Below are 22,740 nucleotides of genomic sequence, written 5' to 3'. Positions count from 1 at the left end.
TACGATGCAATCGCCATCACACTGCCCAATCCCATCTGGACAAGAGCAATACCTATGTAAGAATGCTGTTCATTGACTATAGCTTAGCATTCAACACCATAGTACCCTCCAAGCTCATCATTAAGCTCTGGGCTCTGTTTCTGAACCCCGCTCTGTGCCACTGAGTTGTGGACTTCCTGAAGGGCCGCCCCCAAGTGGTGAAGGTAGGAAACATCTCCACTTCGCTGATCCTCATCACTGGGGCCCCACAAAGGTGCGTGCTCAGCCCCCTCCTGTACTCCCTGTTCACCCATGACTGCGTGGCCATTCACGCATCCAACTCACTCATCAAGTTTGCAGACGACACAGTAGTAGGCTTGATTACCAACAACGACGAGACAGCCTACATGAGGAGGTGAGGGCTCTGGGAGTCTGTTGTCAGGAAAATAACCTCACTCAAGGTCAACAAAACAAAGGACATGATCGTGGACTTCAGGAAACACCAGAGAGAGTACCCTCCCTGTCCACATCAACAGGACAGCAGTGGAGAAGGTGGAAAGTTTTAAGTTCCTCTGGTACATAACACTGACAAACTGAAATGGTCCAGCCACACAGTGTGGTGAAGGCACAACAGCCCCTCTTCAACCTCAGGAGGCTGAAGAAATTTGGCTTGTCACCTAAAACCCTCAAACTTTTACCGAGGCACAATTAAGAGTATCCTGTCGGGCTGTATCACCGCCTGGTACGGCAACTGCACCGCCTACAACCGCAGGGCTCTCCAGAGGGTGGTGCGGTCTACACAACGTGTCACTGGGGGCAAACTACCTGCCCTCCAGGACACCTACAGCATCCAATGTCACAGGAAGGCCAAAAAGATCATCAAGGACAACAACCACCCGAGCCACTGCCTGTTCACCCTGCTATCATCCAGAAGGCGAGGTCAGTACAGGTGCATCAAAGCTGGGACCGAGAGACTGAAAAACAGCTTCTATCTCAGGGCCATCAGACTGTTAAATGGCCATCACTAGCACAGAGAGGCTGCTGCCGACACACAGACTTGAAATCATTGGCCACTTTAATAAATGGAACACTAGTCACTTTAATAATGTTTACATATCTTGAATTACTCATCTCATATGTACAGTTGAAGTTGGAAGTTTACATACACTTAGGTTGGAGTCATTAACTTGTTTTTCAACCACTCCACACATTTCTTGTTAACAAACTGTCGTTTTAGCAAGTCGGTTAGGACATCTACTTTGTGAATGACAAGTAATTTTTCCAACAATTGTTTAGACAGATTATTTCACTTATTCACTGTATCACAATTCCAGTGGGTCAGAAGTTTACATACACTAAGTTGACTGTGCCTTTAAACAGCTTGGAAACTTCCAGAAAAAGATGTCATGGCTTTAGAAGCTTCTGATAGGCTAATTGACATCATTTGAGTCAATTAGAGGTGTACCTGTGGATGTATTTCAAGGCCTACCTTCAAACTCAGTGCCTCTTTGCTTGACATCATGGGAAAATCAAAAGAAAATCAGCCAAGACCTCAGGAAAAAACAATTGTGGACCTACACAAGTCTGGTTCATCCTTGGGAGCAATTTCCAAACACCTGAAGGTACCACGTTCATCTGTGCAAACAATAGTACGCAAGTATAAACACTATGGGACCACGCAGCCGTCATACCGCTCAGGAAGGAGACGCGTCCTGTTGCCTAGAGATTAACGTACTTTGGTGCGAAAAGTGCAAATCCATCCCAGAACAGCAAAGGACCTTGTGAAGATGCTGGAGGAAACAGGTACAAAAGTATCTATATCCACAGTAAAACGAGTCCTATAACGACATAAGCTGAAAGGCCACTCGGCAAGGAAGAAACCACTGCGCCAAAACCGCCATAAAAAAGCCTGACTACGGTTTGCAACTGCACATGGGGACAAAGATCGTACTTTTTGGAGAAATGTCCTCTGGTCTGATGATACAAAAATAGAACTGTTTGGCCGTAATGACCATCATTATGTTTGGAGGAAAAACGGGGACGCTTGCAAGCCGAAGAACACATCCCAACCATGACGCATGGGGGTGGCAGCATCATGTTGTGGGGGTCCATTGCTGCAGGAGGGACTGGTGCACTTTGTGGTGAAAATTACATAGATAAATTGAAGCAACATCTCAAGACGTCAGTCAGGAAGTTAAAGCTTGGTCGCAAATGGGTCTTCCAAATGGACAATGACCCCAAGCATACTTCCAAAGTTGTGGCAAAATGGCTTAAGGACAACAAAGTCAAGGTATTGTAGCGGCCATCACAAAGCCCTGACCTCAATCCTATAGAAAATTGGTGGGCAGAACTGAAAAAGCGTGTGTGAGCAAGGAGGCCTACAAACCTGACTCAGTTACACCAGCTCTGTCAGGAGGAATGGGCCAAAATTCAAGCTTGTGGAAGGCTACCTGACATGTTTGACCCAAGTTAAACAATTTAAAGGCAACGCTGCCAAATACTAATTGAGTGTATGTAAACTTCTGACCCACTGGGAATGTGATGAAATAAATATTTCTCTCTATTCTGATATTTCACATTCTTAAAATATAGTGGTGAACCTAACTGACAGGGAATTTTTACTAGGATTAAATGTCAGGAATTGTGAAACTGAGTTTAAATGTATTTGGCCAAGGTGTATGTAAACTACTGACTTCAAATGTATATACTGTATTCTACTGTTTCTTAGTCTATGCCGCTCTGACATTGCTCATCCATATATTTATATATTCTTGATTTCATTAAGTTACTTAGATGTGTATTAGGTATTTGTTGTGAAATTGTTTATTTATTACTTGTTAGATATTGCGGCACTGTCGGCACTAGAAGCACGCCCGCAATAACATCTGCTAAACACAAGTATGTGACCAATAAGATTGGATTTGATTTCGCCGTGAAAACAGTTCTCATGGGCACACAAATCCCAGACAATGTAATCTTATGTCATTGCAAAATCGAATGCTTCTATTGAAACTATAATCATAGTGTCATTAACGTATACTTATTGGATGCACATTGGTGTCTAGCTCTAGGCTAGTGATATTGGTGTCTAGCTCTAGGCTAGTGATATTGGTGTCTAGCTCTAGGCTAGTGATATTGGTGTCTAGCTCTAGGCTAGTGATATTGGTGTCTAGCTCTAGGCTAGTGATATTGGTGTCTAGCTCTAGGCTAGTGATATTGTCGACCGTCAGCTGATCCAGGAAAGAAAACAAATATTGATAGACAATAATTAAGTGAAATAAATGTACTACTTCTGGCCCCGGATGGTACGGAGAACATCAGTATCTGCACGCACCTGAAAAACAAAGCAATGTGCGCTCTGAACAGCTGACTGACAAAAGCAAACAATGATAAATGAAAACCTTTATTCCAATGCATATTGTAATCACAAACGCATGGTGAAAATGAGGAAATGCAAAAAAAAATCTATGCATGAAGGAGCTCAGCTGAGGTCAAATTTCAGCACAACTGAGTGGACAGCGCCGCCACATAAAAATAAACCATGACAGAGAGGTGGGGATGTTCATTTCATTGGAAGCTTTTATTTTCATATTTACCACTGCATTTTAAACAAATAGAAGAATTGTTAAATTAGCATTTATTTAGAGACTAACCCCCCCCCCAAGTTGACTCTCTACAAATAACTATATTTCCAATTGAATTCCCCCCAATCCATTTATACTTTCAGAAAAGGAAGCGCGGATAGCCAAAGAGAAGGAGCTGGGGATTTACAAGGACAAGAAGGTAAATCCTGACAATCTAAAGCAGCGATTCTCAACTGGTGGGTTGCAAACCAAATTTGGGTCTTGGGAGGTTTTGAATGTGTTGCGAGTGTCTGAATAATACTGATAAATGCTTCTTTATTTTTTTTGTCAAAATACACCAGTCTGAACTTAAACTACTAAAATCAGGTAGAAAGTGTGTATAAATGATAATGAACCTATTTTTTTCTTCAATCAGTTTTCAATTTAGAATTATTAGCGGAACCTTTAGTGGATTTGGTAGATATTTTTATCTTTTTTTTGGTCTCACACCAGTGAGTTTACATTCTTCATCAAGAATATGGGCAAAGTGGAATTATTGACAATTGAAAAAGGTGGGACTGTTGTTCCTTTGTCATATAATTGGTGCATTTAGTATCAATATATCATTAAACATTTTCCAGATTGCATTTTGGCAACAACAAAAAATCGTGACACGATTATTAGATCGCGACAGACAACCTGGTTCAATTTGGGTCCCGAGACTAAACCAGTTGAGAACCACTGGTATAAAGAAGCAGTGAGCTTGGGGTGGCCTGGATATATGCTAAGCTGTGGTGTGTCAATGTGTGTGCATGTTTTCCACTCTAGTGGGTTTCTCATTTCATGTCAGTATTTGGCAAGGCCCAGGCTCCTTGTTAGGTCCAACATCTGCTCTCTGGTTTTAACTAGCTGGATTAACTGCAGCGCAATAGATACCTAATGAGGTGTGGAGTCTTTGACAGCACTGATCCAACCACCTTATGCCATGTTGTCTAACTTCACAATCGGCCCCCTCCCGTAATACTACCGCATAACTAGAGCATCCCTTTGTTGTGCAAAGTATAGTTACAAATGTACATTAAGGTAAAGCACCAATTTGCATAACTAATTGCATTTGACTGGATATAGAGTGATTTGAAACCCCACTATGTGCCCTGCAGCCCAAGAGCTCCAAGAAGCGGGCTCCGATCCATGCCAGCACAGCCGACGAGGCCATAGAGAAGATGCTGGAGCAGAAGAAGATCTCCACTAAGATCAACTACGATATCCTGAAGGAGCTGAATGTCAAGCCATGTGCCAGTCCAGCCCACCAGACAGCAGAGTCTCCGAAAGGAGCCACCCCTGGAGCCCAGAGGCTGACTGGACGATACCGCAAACCCACCAATGTCCCTCTGAGCCTGGGCACACCACTCAGCAGCCTGGGCAAGAGGTGGGTGAAGCAGAACCACAGTGTGACTCAGTCTATCTAATAATACCACTGCTGTTCACTGTCATATATTGTTCAATATATTCAATATTGGCTGATTTAAGCTTCAAGACTGACTGACGGCAGCAGTGTTGAATAAATGGGAGATGAATGGAAATGTGAGTGATGCAACAGTATTTTTGTCCTTCTCCGAGCCTCCTGTCTGTCACTAGGGGCAACATGTCCACTTCCCAGCCTGTTGAAGCGATGTTGCTGCTCTTCTCAATAACGATGAGGCGGCACTTTTCCTCTATCCTGGATTAATCACCAGCGACAACCAGACAGATGCTCGCATTCCTTTTTTTGTTTTTCTGGAAGGCTGTGGACTCACTCAGCCCGCCACTCACTCCCATGTGCTTCCCTGAGATTTACCTTCTCTCTCTGCCAGGATTTGCTTGATCTCATTCTCTTTCTCTCCCGCTTTCTCAACACACACATTCAGTATGTTATGATCCACTGTGAGGCTTTCTTCTAAAGTTAATCAGTTTCTTCAGTTTTGAGTTGTTTGTTGTTTAAAAAAACCTCAAATCAAATTTGTGTGGAACCATCTTGCAGGTGTACAAGTCTTAGACCCAGCTCAGCCTTGACCCAGCTCAGCCTAGAGCCAGCCTTTTAGTGACATCCAGGGGAGGCCCCCCCCCACCCCCCTTCCTAGTGCAGTAAGTGTTACTGGGGTCATCTGGTTGCAGCTCCTCCCTCCATCTGACCAGCCCCAACCCTCTCAACCCATTTTTCATGAGCTGAAATAAAAGATTGTAGAAATATTCCATACACACAAAAAGCTTATTTCTCAAAAGTTGTGCACAAATGTGTTTACATCCCTGTTAGTGAGTAATTCTCCTTTGTCAAGAGCTGTTTCCAGAGAATTTCATCTTCATTTCTCTACCATAAGCCACCTCCATAATTTTTGAGAATTTGTCAGTCCGTCCAACCGGTCTCACAACCGCAGATCACATGTAACCACACCAGCCCAGGACATCCACATCTTGCTTCTTCACCTGCGGGATCATCTGAGACCAGCAACCCGGACAGCTGATTTGTATTTCTGTCTGTAATAAAGCCCTTTTGTGGGGGAAAACACATTCTGATTGGCTGGGCCTGGCTCCTCAGTGGGTGGGCCTTTATGAACTGTAACTCAGTAGAATCGTTGAAATATAGCATGTTGCGTTTTATATTTTTGTTCAGTGTAGTTGCGCCAGTCAGAGTAGCCTAGCACTTCTTTAGAAAGCTGACGTTTACTGTAGGCCTACACACTCAAGACATCTCCAGTGTTTTTTTTTGCTGTTGAAGAGGGCTTCATGGATGAACCTTTCCCCCTTTAAGAATTACAATTTTCCCTCCAACTGTCAGTACATTAAAAAAAAAAAAAAAAATGCATTCATGTCAATAAATGATTCATCTACATTATGGTTATTGAATCATTCATTGTACACTTTCAACACTTGTTTTTCCTGAATGGAACAGTGCTTTTGCTAGCAGGTAGCTTTTAAGACTCTCATCCACTTGCTGAGAAAAATCTGAACTTTGCACTTTAGTTCTGCTTGCTCAACAAAAATAGTTTTAACCACAGGATGGGATCACACCATGGTTTATCCAAACAGTTACTTTTTCTATATCACTATGTTGATAATTTGGCATCTTTGCTGACATTGTACCTCAGAAATAGTGACATTCAAATGAAAACATGACTTGCCCATTGACTGCAGAAAGAGTCCCTTCACTGGTTGTTTGACGAGTACACCATTACTGGAGCTCTGAAAGGGTTGCTGTGGTTATTTAAAAGGCAAGTCAGGGAGAACTAGAAAAGTGGAGGAGAGCGGTGGCTGACAGTAAGTCCATTGTGCTGCCTGCTTCCAGAACTTACTGACTGCTACACTGAAGCATTGTGCTCCTTCTCACTTTCCTCCAACCACTGCTTGGCTCCCCCACACTCCACTCCACTTTTAAAGGCTCTCCCCTGTAGGAACTGGCCCTGCACAGTCTCAAGCCTGATTTATACAGGGTCTCCCATCCTCGGTCATGGCCAGCCTGGCCTCTAGGGAAGGCCTCTGAGCTCCCCCTTTCCCCAGCCCTTCACCCGGTCACAGGCCTGTACTTTACAGGACTCCCACCCGCCAGTCCTTCAATCCCTCCATCCCTCTCCCTCCATATTGCTCCACGCCTCTCCAGCTAGCTGCCAAACAGGGCCTCCCTGTTCCCTTCATTCCGACTGGAGGATGGAAAAGCACTCTTCCAGAAATAGCCCAGATAATTTCCCTCCAGTGCTTTTTTTTCTTCCCTCTTCTCCCTCCTTAATCTGTTCCCATTCAAAGCTGTTTTTCTTTCTTCTCTCTTTTTAAAGCCCTTTTCCCCATTCAACTTTTTGGGGAGGAATACTTGACTGCATATTTCACCAAGGGGAGGGGGGTTGTATGGTTTTGGTCTGTGTTGGGTTTCAGAAGTGTAAATCTAACCCTAAAGTTCTAGTGGAAGCTCTGATCCACAGTCTGGTCTAATGGAGAGGGTTGTGGCAAGAGTTTTTGACCATCGATTTTCTTTCTGCTGCCTGTGAAGAATTAACAACTTTCTCTGCATTTCTATTCAGCCTCTCAGAGCAGGTGTCATCAGCAGAGTAGTGACATCAGATCATCCCCACATGGACCAATATGCGTCACTTTATTTTCAGTCCACTCTAAAGAAGTGTTTTTCTACTAATAGTAGCAGCTCTATTGGGAGAGTATAATCTCCCTCTGGTTTCCAGCCCTTCCCTGGCCTCTCTCTGATCTCCCCCACTGCCCTGCAACACCTGACTGACTGTGACCACTAAGTATTTCCATGGGACGCCTCTGGATTTGCTTCTCGCAGGAACCAACTCTTTGGGTGCCACTGCCAGGCAGGCTCCATCCGTTACAATGCTACAGACCAGAGGGCATCCCATCCTACCTGAGGCATACGTTGGGCTGGACAGGAGGACTATAGACTGCTGGGAAACTGCATATTTTTCTCTGTTGGACATCCGGCTCCGCTAGCAGCAGCTTTCTCTCTTCTCGATTTTCAAACAGTTGTCTACAGCCAAACCTTTGTTCTACTAACGCTTTACCACAACTAATGGTCCAATGAAAGTTGGAATTTTTCGAACTAGAGTTCCAAAGTGGGCCGTTTGGACTCCATCCCACAGTATATCCATCCACAGCCCAAGAAGCACCACGGGAACTGTTGAGATGGGCAGAGTTGATATTACGGTCATTGTTCCACAGCCTGAACCAGTCAAATAGTCTCTCTTGAGTAGTAACACATGGACTGGCGGATGCACTTAGTGCCTTTCTCACTATACATTGTTTTATACTCACCACTCATGTATTAGCACCTGCCTTGGTGACAAAGGGAGCCATCTTGTATCAAAGCACTTAGACAATTATTCTTTCAGTTCTGTGAGCCCAGGGGCATACTGCACAGTGAAAGTGTCTGAACCAGAGTGGTCTGTCTGGAGATCCCAGAGGAGAAGGACTGACTGTTGGCACCAGCTAAATCCTTTTCTCACTACTGCTGGTTTCTCACCCTCTGCCAGTGTGAAGTGCTCATCATCACATAGTGACGGAATCAAATGTTATTTGTCACATGCGCCGAATACAACAGGTGTAGACCTTACCGTGAAATGCTTACTTACAAACCCTTAACCAACAATGCAGTGCTAAGAAGAAGAAAAAAAGGGCAACAATAAAATAAGGCTATATACAGGTGGTACCGGTCCTGAGTCAATGTGCGGGGGTACAGGTTAGTCAAGGTAATTGAGGAAATATGTACATGTAGGTAGGGGTAAAGTGACTATGCATAGATAAACGGCAAGTAGCAACAGTGTTAAAAAAAAAGAAACGGTGGGGGTAGAAGCTGTTCAGAAGCCTTTTGGACCTAGACTTGGCACTCCGGTACCGCTTGCTGTGCGGTAGCAGAGAAAACAGTCTATGACTAGGGTGGCTGGAGTCTTTGTTGTTTGGGAATGCAGCCCAAAGGGCGTGGTAAACTCCATCTAAGGCTAAATACCGGCACAAGACCAATAGTAGACAAGTACCGTAAGGGAAAGTTGAAAATAACTTTGAAACCGCCTGGTATTGAGGTCCTGGATGGCAGGAAGCTTGGCCCCAGTGATGTACTGGGCCGTACACAAAAATCTCAGATTATACTTTCATATGTAGGGTAAATGCTTCCTCTTTGTTTCTCATTCACTGCAATCATTTCCCCATTTAATTTGTTATATTACTGATTTAATGTAACCTTAACATTATCCATCTCTTTTAGTCTCGCTCCTCTCATTCTTGGCTTTAACGATTTTCTTCTAATTATATAGTTGCCATCCCCCAGCACTAACCAGTTGCTAGCAACTGGCTAAACGCTCTCCGTCAACCGCCTTTTCAACTCCGGCTTAGTCTCATTGGCAGTAAGCTGATTAGAAATGTGTTAAGCCCAGCAGAGACTAATAGTCTAGCAGAGAGCGAGTCGGAGATGGACAGCAGTGGTGGGGGAAAGACTGAGGCAGTAAGAAAGAGGGGGAGTGAAAGTGGGAGTGTGTTGGAGTCTCCCCAAGTGTCTCCTGTCTGACCTTTTTAGAGAGGTGGAGGGGGGCGTCACGCCAATAGAGGAGTGCTTCATATGTCCCATTGTCTTTGGAGAGGTGATTTATACATGTCACATCTCCTCTGTCCAAGGAGCCACTCCCCACTGCTGATATCAATGTTCAGAGGGAAAGGGCTCCCTAGGAGGCTGTCGTCATTGGCAGCCGGCTCAATTTTGAACACCAGTTTGACCTCTGAACTTAAGGCAAGATATGTCCCCTTGCAGGACGAGGATCTAGGATGGTGCTTGCATATTTTGGGTTAGTGAGGCTTAAAAGTGATCACTGCTTAACCAGAATGAAGTTGCTTTATTTGGGATGTAGAATAACTACAGACTGTTACTATGGAAATATTGACACACTGGGGACCAACAAGTCGATAAGTAGTTTGTCTTTGGATGTAAGCTTTTATGGAACATCTGTAGCCTTAGATTTTAACCAGACAGATGTATTTTTCTGGGAGGTTTAGAAGCCACGACTAATGTTGATGTCCTCTGGGCTTTCTCAAAGGCTATGTATAGTTTGTCACTGTGACAGCTGACAGTATGGAGGTGTGTGGTGGTGGTGTGTTACAGCTCCCTAATGAATGAGCAGTGTTACTGTGTGTCTCCCCAATAATGAGCTGAGCTGTGTCCATGCTTACTCCAGTCCAAGGTGTGAGCTCATGGGGGATGAGGTGTGAGAGGGGACATGCCATGGGAGGAAGGATGGAGCGGGTCTGGGCAGGCATCTCTGTCACACCTACACCACCCCTGCCCTCATTAGAGAGGAGACGTCAGACATGTTTTCTTTTCTCTGAGGGAGAAGTAGATTTTTAGAACACATTCACTGTTCTAGCTGAAGTGGTGTCGCAATAATGAGTAGTGTTGTCACGATACCAGAATGATGATACTCAATAACAAAACAATCCCACGGCAAAAAAACGGCATATTAGCCAAAGTCACAGAATGGCTCTTGATCCAGACAGAGAGACTCAGCTACTGCTCTGTTCAATCGTTGGGCATCTTTTGAGTTCAATATTATAATTGTTTTACCTCAAACATTTTCAGTGACAAACATGTATGCATTAATTAATCAATTATACAATCAATTTGACTACTTTTTACCAATCTAACTACATTTCAATGGTAAATCTAGATGTAGCCCAGGCCTATTCACAATACAGGTTGATGTATATTCAACAGTGTGCATGTGTTGAGTTATTGAGCTTATTTGGCTGATTTCATGGGGATACAGATGACAATCTGTTTCCCTTATATTTGGGACTTGCAATGCATTCGGATAGTATTCAGACCCCTTGACTTTTTCCACATTTTGTTACGTTAGCCTTATTCTAAAATTGATTACATTTATTTTTCCTCATCGATCTGCACACAATACCCCATAATGACAATGCAAAAACAGGTTTTTGTAAATTGTTGCAAATCTATAAAAAATGTAACTGAAATATCACTTACATACAGTACCAGTCAAAAGTTGGGACACCTACTCATTCAAAGATTTCTTTATTTTTAGTATTTTCTACGTTGTAGAATAATAGTGAAGACATCCAAAATATGAACTAACACATATGGAATCATGTAGTAACCAAAAAGGTGTTAAACAAATCAAAATATATTTTAGGTTCAAAGAAGCCAACCTTTCCTTTGACAGCTTTGCACATTCTTGGAATTCTCTCAACCAGCTTCGCCTGGAATGCTTTTCCAACAGTCTTGAAGGAGTTCCCACATATGCTGAGCACTTGTTGGCTGCTTTTTCTTCACTCCGCGGTCCAAATCATCCCAAACCATTTCAATTGGGTTGAGGTCAGGTGATTGTGGTGGCCAGGTCATCTGATGCAGCACTCCATCACTCTCCTTCTTGGTCAAATAGCCCTTACACAGCCTGGAAGTGTGTTGGGTCATTGTCCTGTTGAAAAACAAATGATAGTCCCACTAAGCGCAAACCAGATGGGATGGCGTATCGCTGCAGAATGCTGTGGTAGCCATGCTGGTTAAGTGTGCCTTGAATTCTAAATAAATCACTGACAGTGTCACCAGCAACGCACCATCACACCTCATCCTCCATGCTTTACGGTGGGAACCACAAATTCGTCTACTCTGTGTCACAAAGACACGGCGATTGGAACCAAAAATCTCAAATTTGGACTGTCTTTTGCTTGTGTTTCTTGGCCCATGCAAGTCTCTTCTTCTTATTGGTGTCCTTTAGTAGTGGTTTCTTTGCAGCAATTCAACCATGAAGGCCTGATTCACGCAGTCTCCTCTGAACAGTTGAGATGTGTCTGTTACTTGAAGTCTGTGAAGCATTTATTTGGGCTCCAATTTCTGAGGCTGGTAACTCTAATGAACTTATCCTCTGCAGCAGAGGTAACTCTGGGTCTTCCTTTCCTGTGGCGGTCCTTTATGAGAGCCAGTTTCATTATAGCGTTTGATGTTTGTGACTGCATTTTGAAGAAACTTTCAAAGTTCTTGACATTTTCCAGATTGACTGACCTTCATGTCTTAAAGTAATGATGGACTGTCATTTCTCTTTGCTTATTTGAGCTGTTCTTGCCATAGTATGGACTTAGCCCTATTTGGTAAAAGGCCATCTTCTGTATACCACCCCTACCTTGTCACAACACAACTGATTGGCTCAAATGCATTAAGAAGGAAATAAATTCCACAAATTAACTTTAAACAAGGCTCACCTGTTAATTGAAATGCATTCCAGGTGACTACCTCATGAAGCTGGTTGAGAGAATGCCAAGAGTGCAAAGCTGTCAAAATATATTTAGGTTTGTTTAACCCTTTTTGTTGTTGTTGGTTACTACACGATACCATATGTTATTTCATAGTTTTGATGTCTCCACTATATTCTACAATGTAGAAAATGGTAAAAATAAAGAACAATCTTGGAATGAGTTGGTGGGTCTGAACTTTTGACTGGTACTATAAGTATTCAGACCCTTTACTCAGTACTTTGTTGAAGCACCTTTGGCAGTGATTACAGCCTTGATTCTTCTTGGGTATGATGCTACAAGCTTGGCACACCTGTATTTGGGGTGTTTCTCCTGTTCTTCTCTGCAGATCCTCTCAAGCTCTGTCAGGTTGGATGGGGAGCGTTGCTGCACAGCTATTTTAAGGTCTCTCCAGAAATGTTAGATTGGGTTCAATTCCAGGCTCTGGCTGGGCTAGTCGAGGACATTCATCGACTTGTCCCGAAGCCACTCCTGCGTTGTCTTGACTGTGTGCTTAGGGTCATTGGACAGGTAGCCTGTTGGTTAGAGCATTTAACTAGTAACCGAAAAGAAAAGCTGACGAGGTAAGAATCTGTCGTTCTGCCCCTGAACAAGGCAGTTAACCCATTGTTCCTAGGCCGTCATTGTAAATAAGAATTTGTTCATAACTGACTTGCCTAGTTAAATAAAAGGTTAAATTGTCCTGTTGGAAGGTGAACCTTTGCCCCAGTCTGAGGTCCTGAGCACTCTGGAGCAGGTTTTCATCAAGGATCTCTCTGTACTTTGCTCCATTCATCTTTGCCTCGATCCTGACTCTCCCGTTTCCTCCAGACATGACGTTTGGCATTCAGGCCAAAGAGTTCGGTCTTGGTTTTATTAGACCAGAGAATCTTGTTTCTCATGGTCTGAGAGTCTTTGTGCCTTTTGGCAAACTCCAAGTGGACTGTCGTGCAACTTACTGAGTGGCTTCCGTCTGGCCTCTCTGCCATAAATGCCTGATTGGTGGAGTGCTGCAGAGATGGTTGTTCTTCTGGAAGTTTCTCCTATCTCCACAGGAACTCTGGAGCTCTGTTAGTGACCATCGGGCTCTTGGTCACCTCCCTGACCAAGGCCCTTCTCCCCCGATTGCTCAGTTTGGCCGGGCGGCCAGCTCTAGGAAGAGTCATGGTGGTTCCAAACTTCTTCCATTGAAGAATCATGGAGGCCACTGTGTTCTTGGGGACCTTCAATGCTGCAGAAATTGTATTAGCCTTCCCCAGATCTGTGCCTCGACACAATTCTGTCTCGGAGCTCTACGGACAATTCCTTTGACCTCATGGCTTGTTTTTCACTCTGACATCCACTCGCAACTGTGAAACCTAATATATCATGTCCAATCAATTGAATTGTAGTGTAGTGCCGAGGCATGTAGTAATCACGGTCTGCAGATAGACCCTACTTGTTTGAGACAATAAATCATTTTTGGGTAAAAACGTGAGAGGCCAATAAAGTGAATTATTTAAGTTTTGGTGGCAATTATCTTTAAAATCAGCATTATGTTATGGTTTGCACATTATCCCAAACGAAGTACTAGGGAGGTGAACTGATGTCAGCTTTAGCTGTAATCTAGCAATGAAAGTTTGCCTGTAAAGCTTGAAGCTACCGGTATCTTCTTGTGTTGTAAAGTGTTCTAGCTTGTATGGACATTGTTTTGCAACAGTAATGGTTTCAACATTTCTACATGCCGTGGGGCGCTAACATGATGCAGCCCAGACTCCCAGTGCCGGCTAAGTGGAGTAGGCAGTGTGGGCTGGCATTATTCGGGGGACATCACCTTCACTGATACAGACTTTTGATCCGTGGGACACATTTGATGTACTGAAAGCAACAAAAATTCTAGTATCAAATAGTTTTTTATGTTGTAGTATTTAAAAAGTACCGACTTTTCGGTATACCCTTCGTCACCAGTAATGAGAACATGGACTGTTTGGTATTTCTGAGATTGTCTCTGCCTGCCTTTTGGTGTGAGACAGTCTGCTCATCTTTTTTGACCGCATTGTCTGTGTTTGTGATCCTCCTTGTCAGGGTGGTAGTAGCGTCCCTGTAGTGTGTTATTAGTATGATATTAATGCGGTAGTAGTAGTGTGTGTGTGTGTGTGTGTGTGTCTGATCCTCCCAGGCTGTCTGTGATCATACTGAGCCTGTCATACTCCAAGCCAGGATGGTAGTAGTGAACCTGTAGTAGCAGTTTGATCCTGTCTGTGTGATCAGCCTGTGATCCTCCCCCTGGTGGGCATGGTCAGACAGATGCTGTCACTCTACCGGCTAATGCCACCATCCTGAGCCCCGACCCCATCCCTCTGATGTGTGCGTATCTAGCCCAGACCCAGATGCACATGGGAATGCAGGGCCAATCTCAGACCACACATGACTTCAAAAAAAGGCCACATATGACCCAATATGTCTCAAACATCCTCTTTAGAGGTCAGAATTCCCCAGGGCCACGCAGCATGATCTCCCTTTCATAAATGCCATGTCTGTTTTGTAACAAACAAGGCTGGTCCTCTAGCCTAAACAATCATAAACATTGGACCCTCATACACTGTATGAGTTTGTTCTTACTCAAGCAGGTATTTTGGTGTGGGAGATGTTTCTGTTTGAGTGTGTTGTAGTGAGATGCTATAGTAGAGTATGAATGGTGTCAGTGCCATGTGGAGCTTCTTTTGGCCCTATCAGTGTCTCACGCTGCCAAGCTCTGCTCTGCTCTGTCTGTCCCAGAATCCACTTTAGGGTGAATGGACCGCGCTCAGCCAGCCCTGCCAAAGTAGTATCTGGGAGAATAAGTGTGTGTATACTGGAAAAGAGCGAGTGGGCACCACAGTTTTTTGTGGGCAGTTTCTTTATGCATAGTTTGATTGTGAGGGGAGAGGAACTTTGCCTCAGACTTCAGGCCCAGCCTGGAAAATGTAGTTTGAAGCCCTGATTTATTATCATAGTCCATATATTTATACCATAGCTTCCTCATACTACTAATTTAACTAATGCATTTTCCATCTCACAACAGTGAATAGATTACCTTATGTGTATAACTGTATGTGCTGGTGCCTCTAAGATCCTGTGATTGGAAACTAAAGTGAAAGGGACCCATTGGGGAACCCTGCTCACCCAGTCCTGTCTAGTACAAGGTCTGTGGGCTAGCCCCACTAAGCCCAGAATAGGCTGGTGCTGCTGGATGCTTTTCTAATAAGCTCTGACAAAGGGAGTGAAGATGCCATGCTTGCTGAACAGTGAACACACACACACCCTCTCCTCCACCCTTCTCCTTGTAAAGCAGATTAATTAAAAGTGCTCTCTCTCCACTCTTATCAGTGTGAGTAAGGCACTTACAGTAAGCCCCCAGGGGAGTATGTCTCACCAGGGTGGGCGGGCAGGGGGGGCAGAGAGCCTCCAGGAGAGATTCTAATTTCATCCACTGGAGATATTCTTCTCCAGGAATTACTGCTGCTGTTGGCACCCTTCTGTCTGTTAGTCTCTTGCACTCTTAGAATTCAAGTCAATTCATAGGGAAATGTGTACGAAGTGCAGCTCAGTTTCCACCAAATTTTGTGGGCGGTGTGCACATAGCCTGTCCTGAGAGCCAGGTCTGCCTACAGTGGCCTTTCTTAATAGCAAGGCTAAGGTCACGGAGTCTGTACATAGTCAAAGCTTTCCTTAATTTTGGGTTTGTCACGGTGGTCAGGTATTCTGCCTCTGTACTCTCGGTTTAGGGCCAAATAGCATTCAAATTTTCTCTGAACAAAAAAACATTCTTTCCAACGTGTTAAGTAATTATTTTTTTTTCTCTGTGTGTCTGCCTGGCTGTTAGAATATACAGTTGAAGTTTAAATACACCTGAGCCAAATACATTTAAACTCAGTTTTTCACAATTCCTGACATTTAATCCTAGTAAAAATTCCCTGTTTTATGTCAGTTAGGATCACCACTTTATTTTAAGAATGTGCAATGTCAGAATAATAGAATTATTTATTTCAGCATTCGTATACACTCAATTAGTATTTGGTAGCATTGCCTTTAAATTGTTTAACTTGGGTCAAATGTTTCAGGTAGCCATCCACAAGCTTCCCACAATAAGTTGGGTGAATTTTGGCCCATTCCTCCTGACAGAGCTGGTGTAACTGAGTCAGGTTTGTGCTCGCACACGCTTTTTCAGTTCTGCCCACCAATTTTCTATAGGATTGCGGTCAGGGCTTTGTGATGGCCGCTACAATATCTTGACTTTGTTGTCCTTAAGCCATTTTGCCACAACTTTGGAAGTATGCTTGGGGTCATTGTCCATTTGGAAGACCCATTTGCGATCAAGCTTTAACTTCCTGACTGATGTCTTGATGTTGCTTCAATATATTCACATAATTTTCCTTCGTCATGATGCCATCTATTTTGTGAAGTGCACCAGTCCCTCCTGCAGCAAAGCAACCCCACAACATGATGCTGCCACCCCCGTGCTTCACGGTTGGGATGGTGTTCTTCGGCTTGCAAGCCTCCCACTTTTTCCTCCAAACATAACGATGGTCGTTACGGCCAAACAGTTCTATTTTTGTTTCATCAGACCAGAGGACATTTCTCCAAAAAGTACGATCTTTGTCCCCATGTGCAGTTGCAAACCGTAGTATGGCTTTTTATGGCGGTTTTGGAGCAGTGGCTTCCTTCAGGTTATGTCGATATAGGACTCGTTTTACTGTGGATGTAGATATTTTACCTTTATTTAACTAGGCAAGTCAGTTAAGAACAAATTCTTATTTTCAATGACGGCCTAGGAACAGTGGGTTAACTGCCTTGTTCAGGGGCAGAACGACAGATTTTTTTTACCTTGTCAGCTCCGGGACTCGATCTTGCAACCTTTCGGTTACAAGTCCAACGCTCTAACCACTAGGCTACCTGCCACCCCTACTTTTGTACCTGTTTCCTCCAGCATCTTCACAAGGTCCTTTGCTGTTCTGGGATGGATTTGCACTTTTCGCACCAAAGTACGTTAATCTCTAGGCAACAGGACGCGTCTCCTTCCTGAGCGGTATGACGGCTGCGTGGTCCCATAGTGTTTATACTTGCGTACTATTGTTTGCACAGATGAACGTGGTACCTTCAGGCGTTTGGATGCTCCCAAGGATGAACCAGACTTGTAGGTCCACAATTTTTTTCTTTTTTTCTGAGGTCTTGGCTGATTTTCTTTTGATTGTCTCATGATGTCAAGCAAAGAGGCACTGAGTTTGAAGGTAGGCCTTGAAATACATCCACAGGTACACCTCCAATTGACTCAAATGATGTCAATTAGTCTTTCAGAAGCTTCTAAAGCCATTACATCTTTTTCTGGATTTTCCCAACCTGTTTAAAGGCACAGTCAACTTAGTGTATGTAAACTTCTGACCCAATGGGATTTTGATACAGTGAAATAGTCTCTCTGTAAACAGTTGTTGGAAAAATTACTTGTCATGCACAAAGTAGATGTCCTAACCGACTTGCCAAAACTATAGTTTAACAAGAAATTTGTAGAGTGGTTGAAAAACAAGTTTTAATGACTCCAACCTAAGTGTATGTAAACTTCAGCTGCATCTCTCTCTGTGTTCTGTCTGTTAGAATATCTCTCTTTCCCTCTGTGTCTGTCTGTCGCTCCAGCCTTTGTCCGTTTTCTCAACGGTCATCTCTGCCATTCATTGCAGCCACGTGGTCTATTCTTCAAAGTTTTTTTTTTTCTCTCAGGTTACGGCCCTTCATATCAGCACATCCCCCTAAGAAGCTGGCTCTAGACCAGGTAAGATGTTACACATGCTTTTGTCTCTTACACACACACACTTACTATCGCTAAAGGTATCCAGATTTCCATACCTTCATACCGTGCCTGTGCCATCCCGGGATATACGGTATTACCGGTAGTGCACACAAGGGGCGCTTTTGAAAAATATATAAACGTAAAAAAGTCACCAGAATGCTACCAAAATGCTAAGAAGTACTAAGAAATTCTCATAGCAGATGCTAGGTAAATGGTAACGAGAGCTTGCAAACATTTACTACTAGGACAGGCAACCCAGCTCATAAAGTTATGCAAGTTTCTCAAAACGCAGTTTGCAGCACACACAAAACAAATATTAGGCAGCAGGGATCTTAATCCAGGAGGGGATTGCCTCTGCTGCTGTTACCAAGAAGCTTGATCTTGCAAGTTAGCAACATTAGCAAGTTAGCAAAACCCAGCTAGAGATCATTTATTTGGCACATCTTAGATAACTTAATTTATAAGTTATATAGCTGACAAATATTAGTGAATTTAATACAAGTGTAACTTGATCACCTCACTTAAATTGTGTTGCAGGAGTGACTCACCTTGCGAAGCTCCCATTTTGCTCATTGTGCTTTTTTGTAAACAAACGTGACTGGCTCAAACTGCTTTTTTGGGAAACTAGTACTGGTAAGCTTCATAATGGAAAAATGATCTAATGGGCTGAATGATGAACACAATCTGCTTTATCTATTACCTAGTGCTCAATTTGACTTAAGTACTAATATTCAAAGCCCAAAAACATCACTTACCAGAATGCTAACAAAATGCTAACAAGTACTAAGTGATCCTCATAGAGAACGCTAACTAAATGCTTACAAGTGCATTATGAACATTTTGTACAGTTTCTGACCTAAACTATACAAGTAACTCAAACGCTACTCAGTTTGTTGCACACACAAAATGATTATTAGCCAGCAAGGCTCTTGATCCAGGAGGGTATTCTCTGCTGTTACCAAGTGGATGCTTGATTTTGGAAGAAGCTAACCACTTAGCTATCTAAGTTAGCAAACCAAATGCACAACTGCAGAGCATTTAGCACATTTTAGACATAACTTAATAATTATAAGATATCTAGCTGGCAAACATTTAGTTGTGAATTCCATACTTATATCACCTGGCGCATGTTGCACGACAGTGACTGACTCACAAGGCTCCGGTCTCTCATCGTATGCTTGTAAACAAACACCACGTGACTGGGGACTACCGTAAGCTACATAATGTGACAAGTGAAGTGAAGAACGCAATGTTCTTTATCTCCTAACTTATTGCACCAGTTGACTGCAGGTATTCACTTAAAAAGAAGCTACAAATATTCAAATGTATAAAAATAAATAGTTTTGGCTTTACTGAAAAACCATCCCGTGGCTTTTTCAAAATACCCCAGTATAGGGTATATACGGTATACCGCCCAAGCCTACTATCGATAACACTATATCTTGAGAAAAAAAGGAATCATGATTCTTTGTCTCTACCTATGGTTTTCACCCATTTTGAATGTTATATCCTCATAAGATGCAAAACTCATCATACGGGCTGTATTTCTGCCTGCTTGCACGATGATGGTTCAGATACACATGAAAACATGAAATGACCCCGGGAATCGATAGAACATCACTCAGAGATGCACAAATACGATATAATATTCAAATTGGGTGAGTCTTTTCTTTAACCAACCCTTTAGTCTCCTATGGACCAGATGGGGGGGGGAGGGGAGTGTTTCTTCAGCAGCAGGCTCACTAATGGGAGAGGACTGCGGCCATGTCCCGCTGAGTTGTTCACATGCACTCAAGCGGTGTGGGCTGGAACGTACAGGAGGGAGCCTCACTTTCTCCTGCACCCACTCTTCATCCCTCTGCTGCTGTGTCTCGCTCCATTCCCTTCTTTTGCTCGCTCTCTCTCACTCATGTGGTGTTGGCAGCCATGAATAGAATCTCCCAGTGCAGGCTACAGCAACCAGGAAGAAAACATTTGCCACGAGGGGCCGGGTCAACAAAGCTTGTTACTAAGCAACCCCTCACCACCCCCTGGGAACTGGCATAAAATGGCTTCTCTGATTGGTTGGGACGGGTTTGCTTGGAATTCATGTTATGTAAGGAAAGGAAAAGGAGCACAGGAGAGAGAAAGGAGATGTGTGCTTTGCTGTTGCCTGGCAGTTTTTCTGGTTCTCTTTGTATTTCCAAAAGAAATGTTCTAGGAGTAAATGGCACTTTGAGTTACCCAGTGCAGTGCTTCTGCCTGACAGTCTTGGCAATAAATGTCTGTTTAAACGTCAAGCTCAGAGAAACTGGCAGGCTCCTGTGATAAACCTCTGCAATAGAATAGAGACTAGCCTAATTTCACTGTTCCAGGCTTTAAAGCTGAGAGACTATTCAAGTTCATCCAGCCCTTCCCCCAGTGTAAGCTATGGCAGAGAACCACTGACTCATCACACTGTTATGACTGACCTGATTCCACCAAGGTCACCCAGTTCTCTCACCTTTAAAATTGTCCGGGGTCAAGATTGTTGAATCAGTATGTCTTCTCATTCCCTCTGAAAGGGTCTTTCAACACTCCCTGCCTCTCCCATAGCTCCTTCCCAGGACTCAGACCCTTCCTCACCACACAGTGGCCACCCACCCACTAATTAGTCTGGAGAATAATTTATATACTTTTTTTCTCCCTCTTGATGATAATTAATGAGACTTCCAGCTCATGTTATGAGACATTTTCCACACTGAGAGGCTGGGCCCAGCAGGGTGTCCATGGAGAGAGGGAGGGAAGAGAGAGCCCAGCAGGAGCTTTAACATGCTGCTGCAGAGGGAGCTGAAATGGGTCTCCATCACACTGTGGATCCCCCCACCTGCCTCGCCCATACCCACATGCAGTAGGACTCGGATGGGGGATCAGGCTAGCTATAACCTCTGTATTGAACATGTATTCAGGCTTTCAGGCTCAGGTTGCAGATAGTGTGCAGAATCAGATTACCACTGATTTCGACTGATTTTGTGGATTTTTCCTTATTGTTTTCTTAGATAGCCAGCCCCCTGCCAGTGGCCTCTGAGGTGTCGCCCCACTCTGTGCTGGTCGAGAGTGGGCCTGTGGTCTATGATGATGTGGCAGATGAGGAAGAGGAGGATGAGGAGGAGCCCTGCGTCAGTGCCATGGAGCTGCTGGGAGGCAACGGTCAGTAAGATAGATACTTCAAACTAGCCTGGTAGCCAGATCTCTTGATCGGCATTATCTAACTCCTCTTGCATTGGTTGTCTTGCCATGTTGTCTGGCTATCAGGGTGTCTACATATGTTTGAAAACATGTATTTTGAGAGCAGTTGAGTAATCCTTCTGTCTTCTTTTACTCCAGAGTATGGATGTGATGATGATGATGGTTTCTAGCACTACTGGGTTTGGCCTGTTTGTCTGGACCATTGTGCTACTCCAACCCCCTGTCCCATTTGGAGATTGACTCATTGATTGAGACGGCGGACGGCGGAGACAGCTTTCATGCTTGCAGAATGGTGAAGAGGATGGAGATGATGACAGGATCCATTTCTTCTCAGGATATCTCCTTTATCTAGGAAAGAGGTTATGGGTAGTATTGAGCTGGATCGAACAAAGAGACCAACCGTAATGTCTCATATCGTACATTTCACGTCACTCAAGTATACACTACCATTCAAATGTTTGGGGTCACTTCGAAATGTCCTTCTTTTTGAAAGAAAAGCAATTTTTCCCCCCCCATTAAAATAACATCAAATTGATCAGAAATATAGTGTAGACATTATTGTTGTAAATGACTATTGTAGCTGGAAACGGCAGATCTTTTTTTTAATGGAAAATCTACGTATGGGTACAGAGGCCCATTATCAGCAACCATCACTCCTGTGTTCCAATGGCACATTGTTAGCTAATCCAAGTTTATCATTTTAAAAGGCTAATTGATCATTAGAAAACCCTTTTGCAATTGTTAGCACAGCTGAAAACTGTAGTTCTGATTAAATAAGCAATAAAACTGGCCTCCTTTAGACTAGTTGAATATCTGGAGCATCAGCATTTGTGGGTTCGATTACAGGCTCAAAATGGCCAGCATCCCGGCATCGCCTCTTCACTGTTGACGTTGAGACTGGTGTTTTGCGGGTACTATTTAATGAAGCTGCCAGTTGAGGACTTGTGAGGCGTCTGTTTCTCCAACTATACACTGTAATGTACTTGTCCTCTTGCTCAGTTGTGCACCGGGACCTCTGTCCTCATTCTATTCTGGTTAGAGCCAGTTTGCGCTGTTCTGTGAAGGGAGTAGTACACAGCGTTGTACGAGATCTTCAGTTTCTTGGCAATTTCTCGCATGGAATAGCCTTCATTTCTCAGAACAAGAGTAGACTGAGTTTGAGAAGAAATGTCTTTGTTTCTGGCCATTTTGAGCCTGTAATCGAACCCACAAATGCTGATGCTTCAGATACTCAACTAGTCTAAAGAAGGCCAGTTTTATTGCTTCTTTAATCAGAACGACAGTTTTCAGCTGTGCCAACATAATTGCAAAACCGTTTTCTAATGATCAATTAGCCTTTTAAAATGATAAACTTGGATTAGCTAACACAACGTGCCATTGGAACACAGGAGGGATGGTTGCTGGTAATGGGCCTCT

General features: G+C 43.6%; 1 protein-coding gene across 1 annotated transcript in view; it reads left to right on the top strand.

Annotated features, from left to right (window-relative positions):
* The window catches only part of brf1a (BRF1 general transcription factor IIIB subunit a), a 60,122-nt gene extending 38,236 nt beyond the window's left edge, over positions 1-21,886 (top strand). The window contains exons 15-19 of the mRNA XM_014210704.2: positions 3,707-3,762; positions 4,703-4,971; positions 18,048-18,099; positions 21,135-21,285; positions 21,463-21,886. Of these exons, the coding sequence (XP_014066179.1) occupies positions 3,707-3,762; positions 4,703-4,971; positions 18,048-18,099; positions 21,135-21,285; positions 21,463-21,494 (560 nt within the window). The 3' untranslated portion in view covers positions 21,495-21,886. The remainder of the gene's footprint in view (positions 1-3,706; positions 3,763-4,702; positions 4,972-18,047; positions 18,100-21,134; positions 21,286-21,462) is intronic.
* The last annotated feature ends 854 nt before the right edge of the window (positions 21,887-22,740 follow it).

Source organism: Salmo salar, chromosome ssa09 (genome assembly GCF_905237065.1).
Source record: "Salmo salar chromosome ssa09, Ssal_v3.1, whole genome shotgun sequence".
Lineage (NCBI taxonomy): Eukaryota > Metazoa > Chordata > Actinopteri > Salmoniformes > Salmonidae > Salmo > Salmo salar.
The sequence above is the reverse complement of the archived record's forward strand: the minus strand, read 5'-3'. Positions and strand labels throughout refer to the sequence as shown.